A 16732-nucleotide genomic window follows, 5' to 3' on the forward strand; every position below is an offset into this window, starting at 1 on the left:
TTCTCTCTCTCTCTCTCTCTCTCTCTCTCTCTCTCTCTCTCTCTCTCTCTCGGATATAATACATTCAAAGGCTCAATATTAAAGGGGGTGATGCCCTCATGGAGACACCCAAAGTTTGGCACTGCAGCAACCTTCATCGCTCATCTGTAGGCTGGGTGCAGTCAATTAGCTGCAGGTGTTTCCACTCTCCTCCTCTGGAATTAGCAATAACGTCCTGACTCCCAAAGTCTTCCTGAACAATATTTTTTTCCCACTGCTCACTGGAAGGCAAGCCGTTGATTGGGTCAGAAGGGCCATCCTTGGAAGCATGTTCCACAGTCATGGTACCATCACTGAAAAGGTCCTGTCTCTTTTGTTCATCCACTTAGCGGATTAGTGGGCTAAACCATTGTTAAAGGCAAGTTGAAAGGCAACTGTTTATTCCTGCCTGTTGAACTAAAGTCTACATGGGTTTGGGGGGGTCCTCAGCTCTGGGCTATTTCTGTCTGTCTTCCTCAGTGTCATCTCTTCAGATTGTGTGATGACTTTTGCTAATCCTGATTCACACTGCAAAGGAGACTTGAAAGTTTAAAAAAGAACACGTTGACACTTTCACTGGGGGGAGGGAGGAAGGAATTGTTCCACTTAGTAAATTAATTTTGACTCAGATTGTTGTCTGACTTTGCAAACCTCCAGCTATTCATTCCTGCGCCTGCCACATAATGAAGTAATTGTGGCATTAGAAATTAATAACTGGCAACTGAGTGGCACCCTCCCTTTTGTTGCTGGAACAGGGGCGTTGGGGGGACATGTGTTTCTGTTGGGGCATTTTCCCTTTTTGCTCTAAGAGTGAACTTGGTCTTGCTTCACTCAGTACCTTTTTCAAATCTGCAGCTTTTGCAAATGGTGGCTATATGTGTTGCTCAGGGCCCAGATGTGTGATCCTCCTTTCACCCAACAAACACTGAGAGCAGCTTTGGATTAATTGGGGATGTTCACCAGTTGACCATCAATCACAACTACAAAACATGGCTTTTTGTTTGGAGAGACTCTGGATTATCTTGCCAGTGGAAATGGGACTCTGAAAGTGGTGCCAGGGGCTCTCTCCTCCTCCCTACTCTGCGCCTCAGTTTCCTCTGTGAAACTGACGTCAGTTGTGCTCCTTCCCCCTCAGCCAAGCGGATGTTGCTTCCAGATTTCAGGACTGGAAGGGAGGGGTGCTAGGAGAGATCCAAGGGGGAGGGAGGTAAAACAGGGTTGCCCTGGTATCCTCAGCTCTTCAAAATCCCTCACAGACAAGCCTCCTCTGCCTTGCAGGAGGTGACAGCGATCCCTCTTCCTCTTTCGGCAAGGGTAGCCCTCCGTGTCCAATCCACGCACTCACCATGGTCCGTAAGTAGCTTAGCCCCGTCTCTCTGCTTTTCTTGGCCCCTGGAGCGAGGAATGGTGGGCAGGGAGCTGAAAGGCACCTCCCGAGCTCCTCCCCAGCTGCAGCTGTGCATGGCCCACCACGCAGGGCTGCCTGGCTGGCTCTTGCCTGCTAATCCATCCATGCCACACTCTGTTTGCCTTGCCACACTGCGGTGGGCGACTGAGTAAGCGGGCTCTGCTTGGCAGGGCTTAATCTCTGACAGGAGGGTTGGAAGAAGCCGCCCAGAAAGCGTGTCCTTTGTAGGGAGCCTTCCTCTGCCATCACCCAGAGAAAGGCACTCTGCAAGAGCTCTGAGCCCTTCCCTCCCTTTCAAAAAGAGTCCTGCTCAGGGCAGGGAGAGTGGCTCCGAGAGAGGGCCACGTTGATCTCCAGCTCTCCTGGGTCCCAAAGAAGGGTGTGTGGGGCTGACCGTTACTCTGCTTGCAGCACAAGCGCCAGCCTGGTGCTGCCAGCCCAGACTGCTGAGTCCGTTGGGAGTGCAGAAGCATCTCTTTCGTTCTTCTGGCAGTCCATGAGTTGCACTGCTTCATAATAAACCTGAAAGAGGAAGAAAAGCAGAACTGTAACTCCTGCAGTGTGAAGGTAACCTCAAGATGTGGAGCACCCAGTGGATCCAAGAGGCAAGGGGGACCGTCAAGCCCAACCTCTGACTAGGAAAGGGTATATTCTTAGGCCGTGCTGCCTCTGTGAATGTTCACTCCTCTGTCCCTCACCCCTGAGCCAGTGGGAGGTTAGACCAGGGGTGGGAGAACCTGCAGCCCTCCACGTGTTGCTGGACCCCCAACTCTTGTCGGTCCCAGCCGGCATTGCTGTGAGATGAGAATCACAGTCCAGAACATCTAGGGATTCACAACACGTTGCCCATCCCTGGGTTAGAATAACGCAGACTAAGCCTGTGGGGATCTGGGTTCAAATTCTTGCTCAGCCCTCAAGTTTCGTGCTAGGTTTGCACACAAGCTAAGTCAGCTACAGCTTAGGAAAAGCTGTAGCCCCATGGAAGAAAGCATATCTCGCTGCATGACGAGTTTGTTTTTTAAAATTGTGACAGATCAGGTCTGAAAAAAGGCAGGAACGCAATTTAGAAGCGTCAAGAATGCAGTAGGCTGATGGCAACGTCCTCCATAATGAGAATGTCCAAAGGATCAGAAGTCCAGGGAAAGGGCTAGTCCTGAAGCCCCCGTGGTCCTGTTGTCGTGGGCAGCTCATGGTGGGTGAAGGCAAGGGGGGCGGGGGGGGTCCATTAAGCAGATCAACTCCCAGAGCAGAATGGGGAAGGCCTTAGCTCAGTCATAGATCCTCTGCTGCGCATGCAGAAGGTTCCATTTACAGCCCCCAACAGCATCCACAGGTAGGGCTGGGGATATCCTTTGCCTGAAACCCTGAGGAGCAGCTGCCAGTCATTGTTGACAGTACTGAGCTAGCTGGACCAGTGGTCTGGCTCTTGGTATAAGGCAACTTCCTGTTTACTATATTTGGGCAGGAAAAACATTTTCCTACTTCTGGGCTTCCAAAGCAGTGTAGAGAGACATTTTCCAGTGAAACCAAACTTGCATCTGTCATCTCCACTTCCTCGAACCCTGCTCTGAACTGAAGCCCCCCAAGTGGAGCACTAGTAGCCAACTCAAGAGAAAGTGGCTCAGGGATCAGGAGGTGCCTTTGAGGAAAAGGCAGCTGAGCCGATATTTCATCCAAGAAAGAGGGGAAGGGGCATTGTGGGAGTGGTGCTTTGCCATGGTGCTGAGCGTGGTCCTATGCATACAAGGCTTCTCTGGGCACTCTGTGAGAGCAGCCTTCACCAACCAGCTGCCCTCCAGGTGTTGTAGAGTATAATTCCCATCAGTCTCTGTCAGCACGTCCATTTTGGATTATAACTCGCATTGGCCCAGCGGCTGATGGGAGTTGTAATCCAAAATACCTGGAGGAGGCCAGGTTGGCAAACACTGTTGTACAGTATTCCAGATGTGACTGCACCACAGATTTCTAGCACAGCGTTCTGAAGGCCAAACTATGTAATATTAAGTGTGCATTTGCATTTCATGCCCAGAGTTTTTAAAATAGTTTCTGCGGCAAAGGAAGGAGGGCTGATAATTATCAGGATTGCAGCGGGGGGGGGGGGGCTTAACCCTTTCCTCCCATGCTGTGGTCCTGACAGAAGCTGGTCCATCTCTGAAGGATGCTCTTTTCAGAAGGAGGACATTCCTCACTGGGAGCTTTGTTCCAAGGCAAATGACAGCTTCAGGGGTTGATTTTCCTTAGGACCGCAGTAGGGGAGGAAAGGGTGAAACTTCCCCTTCCCCACCCACTGTGATCCTGATAATTCTCAGCCCAGCTGATGCTTTGCATTTAAAAAACCAAAACATGCATATTAACTGCAAATATGCTTTTAATGGCATGTGTGCTTGGGCTTTGATGCTTGTTCACTTCTGGCAGAGAATCAGGTGGAGGGGGGCTGTGCACCACTGAGTCCACCCCCTTGCTCAATGCAGGCAGTCCAGAGAGAGAGAATCTCCCCCAGGCCATTGTCAGAAGGCTGTTACAGTCAAGAAGTGTTTCCTCCTGTTCTGCTAGAACCTGCCCTCTGGAACAAGACCATTGGATCCTAACCTGCCCTCCGGAACGAGCCTTCCCCCTTCACGTATTTGAAGAATGAAGTATTTATGTCCCCCACCCCAAGGCCAAACATGCCCAGCTCCTTCACCCTTCCTCATCAGATGTTTTTTCCATCCCCCAAATCTCTTCTAATTTCTTCTCCTTAGTGCAGGACTAGAGAGCCAGTGTGGTGTAGTGGTTAAGTTGTTGGACTACGACCTGGGAGACGAGAGTTCGAATCCCCACAGAGCCATGAAGCTCACTGGGTGCCCTTGGGCCAGTCACTGCCTCTCAGCCTCAGAGGGAGCAATGGTAAACCCCCTCTGAATACCACTCACCATGAAAACCCTATTCAGGGGGTTGCCATAAGTCGGGATTGACTTGAAGGCAGTCCATCGTGCAGGACTAAAACTGGACACAGTATTGTAGTTGAGACCTAATAAGTGGCCACTAAATGGCCTCCTGGGCCAGAGACAAAGGATCAGAGGCTCCCACCAAAGGCCTATGTGCTCCTTAAGGTGCAGCATCCAAAACTGGGCGTAGCACTCAAGATAAGATCTGACAAGCGCAGAATAAAGTGTAATTATTACTCCTTGGAAGTTAGAAGTTATGGCTCTATTAACTCAGCCTAAAATCACATTGGCCTTTTTTGCAGCTGCATCACACAGCTGACTCAAGGGCAGCTTGCAATCAGTCCCCAGCTCTTTTTCACATGCATCACTGGCAAGCCAAATACCCCCATCCTGTACCTCTGCATTACTGTTATTGTTGCCCAAAGGCAGCACTTTGCAGCATTCTCTGTTGAATTTCATTTTGCTAAGTTCAGCCCAGTTTCCCATTTCCTCAGCCATTTTGACTTTTATCCTTGTGTTCTGAAGTGTCAGCTACCCTTTCCAGTTCGATGTCATCTGCAAATGTGCAGGTGCCACAAGCAAAAACAGTGCATAGTAGCTGTTACCCTTTGTAGTATGCTGCCCTGGGCTCTGGTAGGGGAAGAGTAGTACATAAATGCAATTCATCACTATCCGAAATTAACCAAAATTGTGTTTGCTGTTCCTGTCATGCATCCTGGCAGCTTCAGGGGGTACTTGCGACATTTGTACGCAGAGATAGACTACCTCCGAACATGGAGTTTGTGAAATTAAAGGTTCCGTATTCAGAGGAAGTCTTTGCTGGGGAGAAGCAGTATGGAGGGTTGCTGCCTTCATGCGCTGCTCATGGTCTGCCCAGAGGAACAGGATGCTGGACTAGATGGACCTTTAGCCTGATCCAGCACAAAGCAATTCATGGTGGTGTTAGGCTGGGTTTAGACTGGGACTCTGACCCAACGTTTAATTCTCAAAAAGAACACCACTGGGGCGTAAGTCTTTATGGAAGTCACACATTCTCTAGCCTGGAAGCCAGATATGTAAAGCTAGCTGTGATTTCCTAATTCAAAGTATTTATACACCATTCTTTAGCCAGAAAAGCTCCCAGAGTGGCTTACAAATAAATCAAGATAACACAGTCCCTGCCCTTAGGCTTACAATAAAAAAAAGATATGACGGGAGGGGAGGGGAAGGGAAGAGGAAAACAAGCAAACCTCAGGCTCAGAATTGTAACGTAGGTGCAACCTGTTGGCCATGTAAAGTGTGGATCCTTGCCCTGCTGGCCCCAAGCTGGAATCTGCCGGTTTCTGCAGCACGTAGTCTCATAGGGGCCCAGCTGATCCCATCCCTCTGCAATGGTGGGGTGCAGGGAGGAGCCCAGCCCAGCTGGGGGGAGCAGCGGCCAGTGGAGATGGCTACTGCTTCCTCATAAGGAAGGTAGGACGGATGGCCTCCATGTGGGGTATAGGAGCCATGTTTTGTGCCTCCATTTTTGTTACTGCATCGTATATCCCAGAGGCTGAGTGAAGGCATTCAAAAGCGGTCCAGGACTCCTCCGGGCCCCCTTCTCCCATCCTTGGAGCAAAACAAGCCTGCTGCTTGATGGCCTGGGGACAGGGCGGATCTGGGCTGCCAGCTGCAGCCTTTGCCCTCCCTTTGCAAAGGGCTCCTGCATCTTGAGGCAAGAGCTCAGCTGGATGTCACTCGCTGACACTAACTCCCACCTTGGCTCCCTGCCACGTGATCCCAGAAAGGCACAAGGAGAGGATGGTTGCGTTCAGCGGCGGCCGTGAGCAGCATGCTGACGCGCTCTGCGGAGGCAGGCAGGCAGGCAGGCGGGGGAGCACATCAGCCAGAGAGCACAGCCCCCACACGGCTCAGTTTGAGCCACAATGGCACCCCAGAACCTCAAAAAGGGGGGAGCGGCCACTGCGCCCCTGAGTATGCACAGAATACTCATCCCTCACCACTGGTATATTTATTTGTTAATTTTGTATCCGTTACATTGTAATACAGTAAGTCAGCAGTAGAATCGAGAGCAAGAAAACAAAAACAAGGCTGATGATGATGATCATGATGATGTTTTGAACTGCAATTCATTCTCCCCAAACTCCAGAGCACGGCTTGGGTGGGGGCTCCAGATGTTGCTGCACTCTGAGTGCCCGTCAGCCCCAGCATGGCCAGGGCTGATAAGGGTGGGAATCGCAGGGCCACAGGTTGCCCCTTCCCTGGCCTAGAAGTCTCTCTTTTTGTGCCGTTGCTGTTTCCAGGGCCACTTGGAGGCTTGACCTGTCGAGGACAGGTGGCCCCCTTCCTCCCAACAGATTCCTTTCCCACAGACACCTTCTCCACATCCTGGAGTCTCCCTCGCTCGCTCACCCTTCCTGCCCCATGTCTGGACCCCTGGCAGGCAAAAAAGAAGACAGGGCTCCTTTAATCGTTGTGAAGAAGATGGACTTTCAGCAGTAGCCACTACTTGCAGGACTAGTCTCTCTTCTACACAACTGTTAAAGGGGGGGAGCCCTGGCATCTTTTTCACCCAACTACCCTTCCCTTCTCCCAGACACAGGTAGGGTTGCCAGGCTCAGGGCCTGAGACTGATCCTGTATCTTTAGGAGAAGAGAAGGTCAGTCAAGTGCAGGTGTTCTTGCAACTCTGTAATGGGAAAAACCACAAGGTGGAATTCTCCCTTCCCTCTGCACAACTTTTAAAGATGCAAAAGACCTCTTGGTTGCCAGGCCCGGCCTCCCAGAGGTCTTCTGTATCTTTAAACGTTGTGCAGAGGGAAGGGAGAATTCCACCTTGTGGTTTTTCCCATTACTGTACAGAGTTGCAAGAACACCTGCCCTTGGCTGACTGTCTCTTCTCCTAAAGATACAGGATCAGTCTCAGGCCATGGACCTGGCAACCCTGGACACAGGCCCTTCAGAGCAGAGGGGAAGGGCGATGATCAGCCAAATGCAGGTGAGGAGCGAGAGGCTCAGAGCAGGTGGCTGCTTGGAGAGAGAGGAGGGGTAGGGACGCAACAGGCCCACCCTCGGCTCTTGGATGTATTGCTGGCGTTTGGGTTTGGGTGCATGTGAGAGAGAGGAAGTATACGTTCGGTTGCAGCTTGGATTTTAACCTGTTTTGGACAGGATAGCATGCCCTGTAATACTTGGGATGCAAACTGTTAAATGTGCCTTTATATGTAATGTGAATCTTTTTTTCAAAATGAGAATAGTGGAGGGGGGGTGTCCTGAAATTATCATGCTTGCAACAAGTGGGGAAGTCCTTTCCTGGAAGGTAGGTTGCCGTGGCACCAGTGAAGGGTTTCCTCCCATGGTAAAATGGCTTTGAAGGAGGGATCTCACTCAAGACAGTCGCAGGAAAGAAAACCCTTCCGTCTGCTGCGGCTGCTCTTTGCAGTTTTAAAAGCCATGTGCATTGAATGCAGAGACACATTTAGCCTCACATTTAGTCTGGTCTTCCTGGATGCAAGGAGCGTCTTTTAATGACTGAGCCCAAACTCTGGAGCAAGCGAGGAGGGGGAGAGAGAGAGATCTCAGCCACGCAGAGGGGTTCAAGGACTCTCTGTGGGGTTCACATTCCCCCTTCTCAATTGCCTCTCTTCACGTAGGAGAGCTTTGGAACCTGCAGCCTTGAGGAAGGAGGGAGCCAGGATCTCTCCTTCAGCTGTTGTCCCTTTAGACCCTCCCCCCATTTCCCACCTGCCTGCCATCCTTACTGTCCTCCTCCTGCCACATCTTCCTCTTGCTTTGTCACCATTCTTCATGGGGCTAATCTCTGCCCATTCTAGATTCCTTTATCTGGTCTCCATCCGTTTTACATCCACCATTTGTCCTTCCTAGCCTAAGCCTGCCACCTGCCCACTCTCCATCCCTCCCCATTCCACATTTATCTCTCTTCCGCTTTACCTTTCGTTGCTGCCTGCCTGTGTGGGTGTGCAGAGCACCTGTACAGGGGGTGTGAATGCCTGAGGATGCCATCTTCCTCCTCAGCCCCCATCTCCATATCCATCTGCAATGTTTTCCTCAAGTCCCCCCATAAAGGAATTAGCGCCAGAAAAAGACAAACCGCCTTGCTTAGTCAAGTGGCAAATGTAATTCAATTGTTACCCAGGACAGGCACTAACGCAGATGACATTGACAGTCATAATTATGCTCCACTTTAAAAGCAGGCCTGCAGCTCTCCCAGTGTTGGAGAGGCCCTCTGCCCAAAAGGCAGATAAAGGCTGCGCGAGGTGCATAATTGGTTTCTCCTCCGGCACTGACCTGTTTGCAGTCACCAGGCTCATATTTTTAGACATGGGGAGGCAGTCCTCTCTTCCCCCCCCCCGACTGCAACTCTTTATTTGTCTTTTAGCACCAAGAGACAGGCCTCTCCTGCGCCGCTTCAGCCCCCTGGAAAAACATTTTTTATTTCTGAAGAGGGAATTCAGCAGAGTGTTTCCTGAGGGGTGGGAAGGCTGAGGAAAACGCCTGCCTGCGCAACACAGATGTTGGCACTAGTGGAAGATGCTGCTTTGGGGCGGGGGTCTTTTCCACTACTTCTCTTCCTCCACCCTTCTCCTTGCTTTCTTTGAAGCAACAAAATTGCCTGCACTCCCACACCCCACAAGGAAATGAAATGATTCAGCCCTCCTTAGCAACGGGGGCGGGGCAGGACATCCACGTGCTGCCCCAACAGGCACCGGGGCAGAAAGGGTAAAGCCGGGCAGTCGCTGCCCTGGAAGGAAGAGGACTCTGGCGCCAAACCTCTTAACGCGAAGGGTGTCTGCGCACCCCTGAGCGGCTCTCCCTGTGGCTCTTTGGAAGGCCACGGTGGCAATTCAGCAGAGGCCAATTGGGCACATCCTGTGTGGGCACCACAACTCCTGCTCACCTCCCCACCCCTGTCCTGGCAGGGAAGTCCACAGTCAGGGAAGCTGCCTTACTCTGCATTAGACCATCCAGCCCAATACGGTCAACACTGACCGGCAGCGGCTGCAGGTTTAAAACATGAGATAGTCCCGGCCTTACCTGGAGATGCCAGGATTGAACCTGAGGCCTTCTTTACGGCAAGCAACTGCTCCAGCAAATGAGAGAGTGAAGCCTGTGCAGAGTGCCTGTCCAGGAGTTAGAGGCACTTCTCACCTTAAGAAATAAGGCCTTGTGGGAATGGGGGCAGGTTGGCACGACATCTCATTTCGGTTCCTGGTTCTGGAAGGCATTTTCTTTAGTTTTCTATTTATTTATTTATTTATTTATTTTAAAATATTTCTATCCCGCCCTTCTACCCTATAATAGGGCACTCAGGGCTGCTTACAAAAATAAAATCAAACACGTACATAATAAAATTGTAAACAGTAAAGCATTTAAAGCATTTCACCCCACCCTTTAGCAAATAAGTTCAGTGGTAGTATGACAGTCTGTGTCCTCAGAAAAGAGAGGCAGAGGGAGGAGGAAAAAAGCAAGCTCAGGCTGTCAAAGAATTGTCCCCCTGGGGTCCCTTGTCCTTAGTTCTCCAAGGGGGGTCCTTTGCTTCCAAGAACAGTCCCACTTTCCTGGGTCTCTTCTTCTCAGGTAAAAACTCTCCCTCCTTCAGGAGTAATTACTCACAGTAGCACCGCCACCACCCTTCTTCCGAGTTCCTCCTTCTGAGAGCAGAGATCTCAGAGGCCTTTGTGAATACTGATGGGATTAACCCTCATTTAATAATGGTAACCAGTAGCGTTAGCAATCAAGGACTAGATCTAGAATCTTTAGTTCCAAGCCAATACACACCATTTATAAAAAGATAGTTTATTTAAAAGTAAATGAGAAAGTATTTACAAAAGAGAGCAGTGGTTTGTTTCCTACGCAAAGTACATTGGCATAACAAAGGGGAGAGGTTCAATACAGACAAAGGAACACAGCAAAGGTCTGTCTAAGCTGAGATTCTGGTTTCCAAAAGGCTTCTCTCTGTCACCCTTCAGCGAGTCCAGGTAGATGGAAAAAAGGAAGGAAAACGACTGACCCCCATGAACAGGGAGGGGATTTATATCCCTGCCGGGGCCCTGACCTGTGGCCACCCCAGGGCTGTGTCTTCTCAATTGACTGATTGATTGCCACTGCTGCCAAATGGTGGGGTCTTTTCTATCACTCTATAACTTTGGCATGTTTTCTTCCTGGCAAAGCTGTAATTAAAGTCTCACTAATAAGCTGTCAGCCTCACATGTAGATTTAGAGTCATTATTTTCTAACTAACGGTCTCCCTTTTTATTTCTCAGGGGGGTCATAGTGACTTAAGTCAAAGGCAGCCACAGCAACTACCCCCTTTCCCCCTACCTCCCCAACAACGTTACCTTCTGCTCCCCCTCTTGCAGCTAGAAACAGGAGTCCACACATTTGCTCGCTGATGCTTGCCCTTTGCCGCTGCAAATTCTCCATCTTCTAACAGTGCCATTATCTATCTCTGGGTTTTCCAAGTATCGGGTGTGTCTCAGCAAGGGCTCGTGGAGGAGACGGCCCTCCGTGGCTGTTAGTGGCCCTGGCTTTGGGCTGCCTCCAGTATTGGAGGCGACGGGCCTCTGGAGACCAGATGCTGCCAGCAAACACGTGTGGACTGTGGCACTTTTGTCCTGCTTGTGGGCATCTGGCTGGCCACTGTGAGAGCAGATTGCTGGACTAGATGGGTCCCTTGGGCCTGTTCCAGCTGTAGCCACTGCAGGGCTGTTGTGGAGGCTGCGGCTGGCCGAATGTTACGGAGGACAGCCAAGGGGCTGTGTGGGACACAGTTTGCCCTGCCCATGAAAAGCCCCTTCCTGCTTCACAGTGTAATCCTACGCATGCCTACTGAGAAGTAACCCCAGTTCAGTGGGACTTACTCCCAGGTAAGTGCGTGTGGGAGTGCAGCCTTGATGTCTTAATTTAGCGTTGTTGCTGAGTCGGACATCCTCTGCCCTAGAAACATAGGACCCTAGCTACAGGTGTGGTCAGCAGAATGTACCTCTACTGTGGGAATTCAGAGGAGATGTTCTGTATTGTTCTGCTGGTCAACGACCGAAATAAATTAATTATTATATTATTAATTCAGGGGAGATCTTTCTCCATTGACCTACCCAAATGCCTCCCTCCCATCCCCTTTGTCCTCTTGAAGAAGTTAGTGCAGCACTGCAGGGGCCCCGGGAGCCAGCGAGGTCTCTCTGCGTGGTCTGCAAAGCCTTGGATTTGAAGGCCTGCCACCTTTCTGGGGCATTCTTTCCCACCTCTCTCTCTGTGGCCGTTGCATATATCTCTATTACCAGTGCATCCTTGCCATCTCTGGGGTGAGCGATGAGGTGTTGATGCAGGCTGACAGGTGGATGGAGCGACTCTGCCATGAGATTGATCTGGCCCTGTTGCCCGGTAACCAGCACCAGCAGGCAGGGATGTCAGAATAGATGGAGCAGACTGAAGAGGCCGGCGCCAACTAGGAGCCCTGTGTGGCAGACCTCCACCCAAGGAAGGATGTGTGTGTGAGAGCAATGAGAGGTATTTTCTGCAAGCGTCTCCCCCTTCAATGCAACTGCATCAGCCCATTTATAAATAGGTGCCGAGTCCCGCCACCCCTGAATTGGTTGCATCTCACTTTTGTTTTTCCGGCCTGCCTTAATTGGCCTTTTTCCTGTTTTAAGGTCAGGTGGCTGTAGAGTATGGTTTATTTCTTTTTTGGCTATCCGAGGTTGAGTTCTGTTGTGCAAAAGGGTTTCACCTGATGGTCTCCTGTGTGCTTTTATTTTCAGCTCCCTAAAAGCGGTGGAGTCTAGTCCTCAAAGATGTTTTCAGTGCCAGGGCACAGGACTGGAACATGAAAAGTGGGGAGAAAGAAAGAAGCACCTATGCCTAAGCATGTGCAGAGTGCAGTTGTGGCATGTAGCTATTAACTGCAGCCTAGAACTAGCAAAGGAGGTACCCTGTTCTTGAGTTCTAACTATGTGTCTTTTATGCCTGCTCTTGCAGGTAGATCTTGAGGTTCTAGTAAAAAAACAAACTGGAGCCTACAAGCCCGATTTAATCCACCCACTCCTGTGCTGGATGTTCCCTTCTCAAGGCCCCAGTGTATTGCGGGGGCGGGGAATGCTCTTTATATTGGAGGCTGGACTGCCATCCCCTGAAAGCAAGTGCCTTCTTTATTTATTGAATTTCTTAGTCGCCCATCTGGCTGGCTATCCAGCCACTCTGGGCGACGTACAAAATACGTCACCCCAACACCCCCATGATAACTGGAAATAATTATCTCTCTTGGGTGGCAGGGCGTGAAACGGAAAAGCACATTGGCATCAACTTGCTGGCTGAGTTTCAGTCGTTTTTTGCTGCCCTGGAGTGGTGGTCTTGAGCAGAGAGTCTCAAGTGGTGGATAAAATGGCCGGGGCAGTGTGAGAAGCGTGTGGAGAGACATGGCATGCCACACACACATACATGTTTGTTTGCTACATGCCTGTGTGTTCAAGCATGCCTCTGCACATTTCCTTCCAGTGAGGAAAGAGTTGGACTTCCTGCTTCCTTCTGGGTGGGTCCAGGGGGCTGGCTGGGTTCAAGTCAACCCAACTCTGTGATTGGCTTACTCTCTGTTCTCACTCTCAGCCAAGGGGGCCCACCTAGATCTGATTAGATTAATTGCGTGAATGCAATGAACATGCAGCTTTTTTGCTGTGTAAGTAGCAGCTGAGTGGGAGACTGAGCAGCCTAGTGGGGGGTTCATTCTTTTCCTCCCTGCCGCAAGCTGACAGAAACCCCCTCTCGAAGCTCCAGTTTGCATTTTACAGGAAGCCCCTATTGGTGTTACTGGTGCCTTCTCTTGAAATGCAGATAGCGGCTTTGGACAGGGAGATAAAGAGTTAACCTCCCTCCGGTGCTATTTGCATAACAATAAGTGTGTGTTAATTGCATTCACACAATTAACATTATGTCTAAGTTGGCCCCTTCCTTCCTCATAATAGCAACCAATCTCACAGGATTGTGCAGAGAAACGCAAGAAACATCACAAAACATGTCTCTTTTTTCTCATTGAGGGAAGCATTGTTCATGTGAATTAATGACAGTTTAAAGGTATCTGTACCCAACACTGAAGATGCAGAACAGCAAGGGCTTACTTAACATGACCTCTGTAGTCAGGGCCAGGCTCAGTCTTAGAAGCAGTCATTGGTGGGGGGGGGAAGGCCATGTGCAAGAGTACATTTTCCTCACTGTTGAGGAAATGCAACGTGTCCCAAATGTCCAGGATTCAAGCTGCTCTTCTCCAACGTGTGACTTCCACTGCTTTCTAGAAATGCAGACCTGGGGAGTTCAGTTGACGATGGGGTGCGAAAAAGGATGGACCTGGAAGACCCAAGACTGGGTGACCAGCTTGGTCGTAGACCCAAGGGCGGGGTGGGAAGATGATGTCTCTCTTTTTCCGTCTGGGAAATGGGGGATCATCTTCTGTTACATATTTGCTTCATTATTTATATCCTGCCATTCCACAGTTGAGTCTGCAGTGGGAAGAATCAGTACTGAGTGCTGCGGGTATGGCTGGCAGGGAGAGCTTTTGGGAAGGTATCTGCCCCCACAAACTGCTGCCAACCATACTGGAGGCCTTTTCTGTGACCAAGGAGGTTTCTGGGCGCAAAGGTTGTCTCAGAGGTGGAAATCTAGCCCCAAGCTGAAAATCCTATTTGTTGCTGGGCGGCGACACTTGGGAGTGTTGAGGAGGACAAACAGGACAGGCATAAGTTGTCTTCAGTAGCCATTTTGTTGTTTTATTTAATGTAGGTTGGGGCATATGGATTGTCGCTCCTTTTTTGTTTGCTTGTTTAGGAAGTGAGAACATTAGATTTGACAAGTTTTCTGATGCATGATGGGCAGACAAGCAGGAAATAAAGTTTCCCAAGTGTGCAAAGGCAGCAGCTCCCCCCCATACTTGGGGTGTCAAAACTTGCGCAATTCACTGATTGAAAAAAGCCCGTCACAGTCTTTTATTGGCATGCAGAAAAGGTGGCTGAAAGTGCTGTCGAGCCAGGGGCCATTTTGTTGCCTTGCTCCTCCTGCCCACAAGTGATGGCAGCCATCTTGAGGCAAGCTCATTACTCAGAGGCTTATCTCTGTCAGGTTTAGGGTTCCCAAATGACCCACGCTGCTGCCCTCCAGCCTGGCCTGCTGCTGTGCTTGTAAAAGAGATTTGGCATACAGAAATCAGCAGGTGAAGTTGAGGCTGGTGATAGATGCCGACCAGACTGCCCTTTAAAGCGACAGCTGCAGGGCCTGGTTTGAAAGGTGGGCAGCCTGGCGCCATGTTCTTGGTGCTGGGATGCAAATGCCAGGCCTCAAGCCATTGGAGGCGGCAGCCATTTTGCTGCCTTGGCAGCCATCTTGGAGTAGTGGAGAGGCTTCTCTCTCTGGCCTTGCATGGCCCATTGAGCCCATGGCTACCTGTGGGAGCTCTCAGGCTGGCCGGCCAGCCGTGGGTGTTCCCTGCCTTGCACAGAGCAGTTACTGTGCCAGCAGCCCCTGTGCAGACTCCCTCTGTCCTGGGGTCTGGCGTTGCTTTTCGTCTCGTAAATCCATTTCTCCTTTCTTTTTTTCTTTCGTTCTAGGTGTCTTTTTTTAATTTCCAGCCTCTGTGAATGACATAAATCTCCCTCTAAGTAACTCAGGGTGCCAGTTGCAGCCCAGCAGGCCTCAACAGGGCTTAGCGGTTGCCAGAGGAGGCATGAAGCGGGGGGAAAGCGCCTCTTCCTCCCCACCGCTCTTCCTTTGGCCTTAGCGGCCAAGTCCTTCACACTGTGCATTGCCACCCATCTTAAGACTCTCCTTTCCCCCATTGCTTTTCCTCTTCTCTTCCCCCTCCCCGTTGCGTGTGTGTGCGCGCGTGCATGACACGGGCAAGAAGGCCCCCTGATCCCTGAATTCCCCTTGCACCCCCAGTTCACCTGCGTCTCACTTGTAAGGCTGACGCATCACCAAAAGAGGGGAGTTCCTGATTTGCAGTCCCAGTGGAGTGTGTAAATCCAGCACACAGACCCCCGCCCCCAAATAAGGCCCCGCAAGAGCCAAAAGCCGCTAGGACGCCCCCCCCCCCGCCATAGCAGTGGCTCTAGGGATGCCCCCTCCTCTGGGCAGGGTCCCGTCTTCCTCGCCCCTGTCGCCCCAGTCCACTCCCTGGCTCCCTCCTCCCTCCCCAGGGCCCAATCCACACAGCCATCCTGCCCCGAGGAGAGCACAAGGCTCCTTGCCCTTCCCACTCCTCTCCCTGCAGGCATCCCTGGGGAGGGGAGGGGAGGGGAGGGGAGGGGAGGGAAGCAGTGACAGGAAGGAGGGGCAGGGGTCTGCAGGGGAGTGGGCCTCAGCAGCTGCCAACAGCTTGCCACAGGAAGGAGCAGGCATGCCAAAAGGTGTCTTGGTGGCAAGAGGAGTAGGCAAGGACTCAAGCGAGGTGGATGTTTCTTGCTGGCAGAGGTGGAATTGGCATGTGGAATTCAAGGCCTGTCGCTGCAGCAAGGGTCGGGAGGGATTCTTCTTTCAATAGGAGGTGCAGCAACATATCACCTCCAAAGGCCACGACCAGGAATAAGCAAGCAGGCAAGGAGACAGACTGCACTGGAATCAGTGGCCAGCAGAGAGAGGGAGGTGCTGGATGGCGACCGGATGCGGTGGCAGCTGGTGTGCACCCTCCTACTGCGCCAAGACAGGGCTCCTGCCCCAGATGTTTTTTCTAAAAGCATCCTTATGTGAAGACCCTTCTCTGGGTCCCACCGTAGCCCTGTGGGCATCCGCTCACCAGTAGTGCCTTCCGCCCAGGATTTGGGGGCAGACTTCCAGAGCTTCACTCGGCATTATAACCACCATGAGCAACAGGGCCCGAACCCCAGCAGGGCTGAGTGAAGAAACATGTGCATTGCCATCTGGAGGAGGGCACCTGAGAAAGCGTCTAAAATGGCCTAACTGAACCACTGCATCCCGGAGCCCACAGCTTTCAGAGGACTGTTTGCCTCAGAAATACCGCTTTTCTATCCTGTTTCCAGCCCCCATCCCAACATTGCCAGCTTGCATTGGGCAGCTTCTGCAATTCAGAATGTGCCGGTTTATCATTACATTGTCAGGGAATGCAGTTTAGGGACTTGGTTTTTATCTGGGCATCTTGTCAGTAGCTCGCAGGGCAATTGTAATGGCCACGGCCGCCATTTCCAGCCTGTGGGCTTCCTGGCACTCAGGAGCCCTGCAACGAAGCTGGTTCTACAAGTAGTTGATTCAGTATGCCAGCACATGGATCTGTCTGTGTTGACTGCTGATGCACATTGCTAACTTCTCCAGGTGTGGCTCTCTAGCATTCTCCTCTTTGAACTGTGGGGGGGGGAGGCACGCATGCCCCAGCGCTCTAATAATCC

General features: G+C 51.2%; 1 protein-coding gene across 4 annotated transcripts in view; it reads left to right on the plus strand.

Annotated features, from left to right (window-relative positions):
• The first annotated feature begins 208 nt into the window (after positions 1–208).
• LOC133374605 (neurexin-2-beta-like) overlaps positions 209–16732 on the plus strand; it is an 85183-nt gene continuing 68659 nt past the window's right edge. For 2 of the 4 annotated variants that reach the window (XM_061605676.1, XM_061605678.1), the window contains exon 1: positions 7252–7332. In XM_061605676.1, the coding sequence (XP_061461660.1) occupies positions 7264–7332 (69 nt within the window). In that variant the 5' untranslated portion in view covers positions 7252–7263. Of the gene's footprint in view, positions 398–7251; positions 7333–16732 lie in introns of those variants that run through there. The other 2 variants (XM_061605677.1, XM_061605679.1) reach the window with 2 other exon arrangements.

This window comes from Rhineura floridana, chromosome 22 (genome assembly GCF_030035675.1).
Source record: "Rhineura floridana isolate rRhiFlo1 chromosome 22, rRhiFlo1.hap2, whole genome shotgun sequence".
NCBI classification, from domain to species: Eukaryota; Metazoa; Chordata; class Lepidosauria; order Squamata; family Rhineuridae; genus Rhineura; species Rhineura floridana.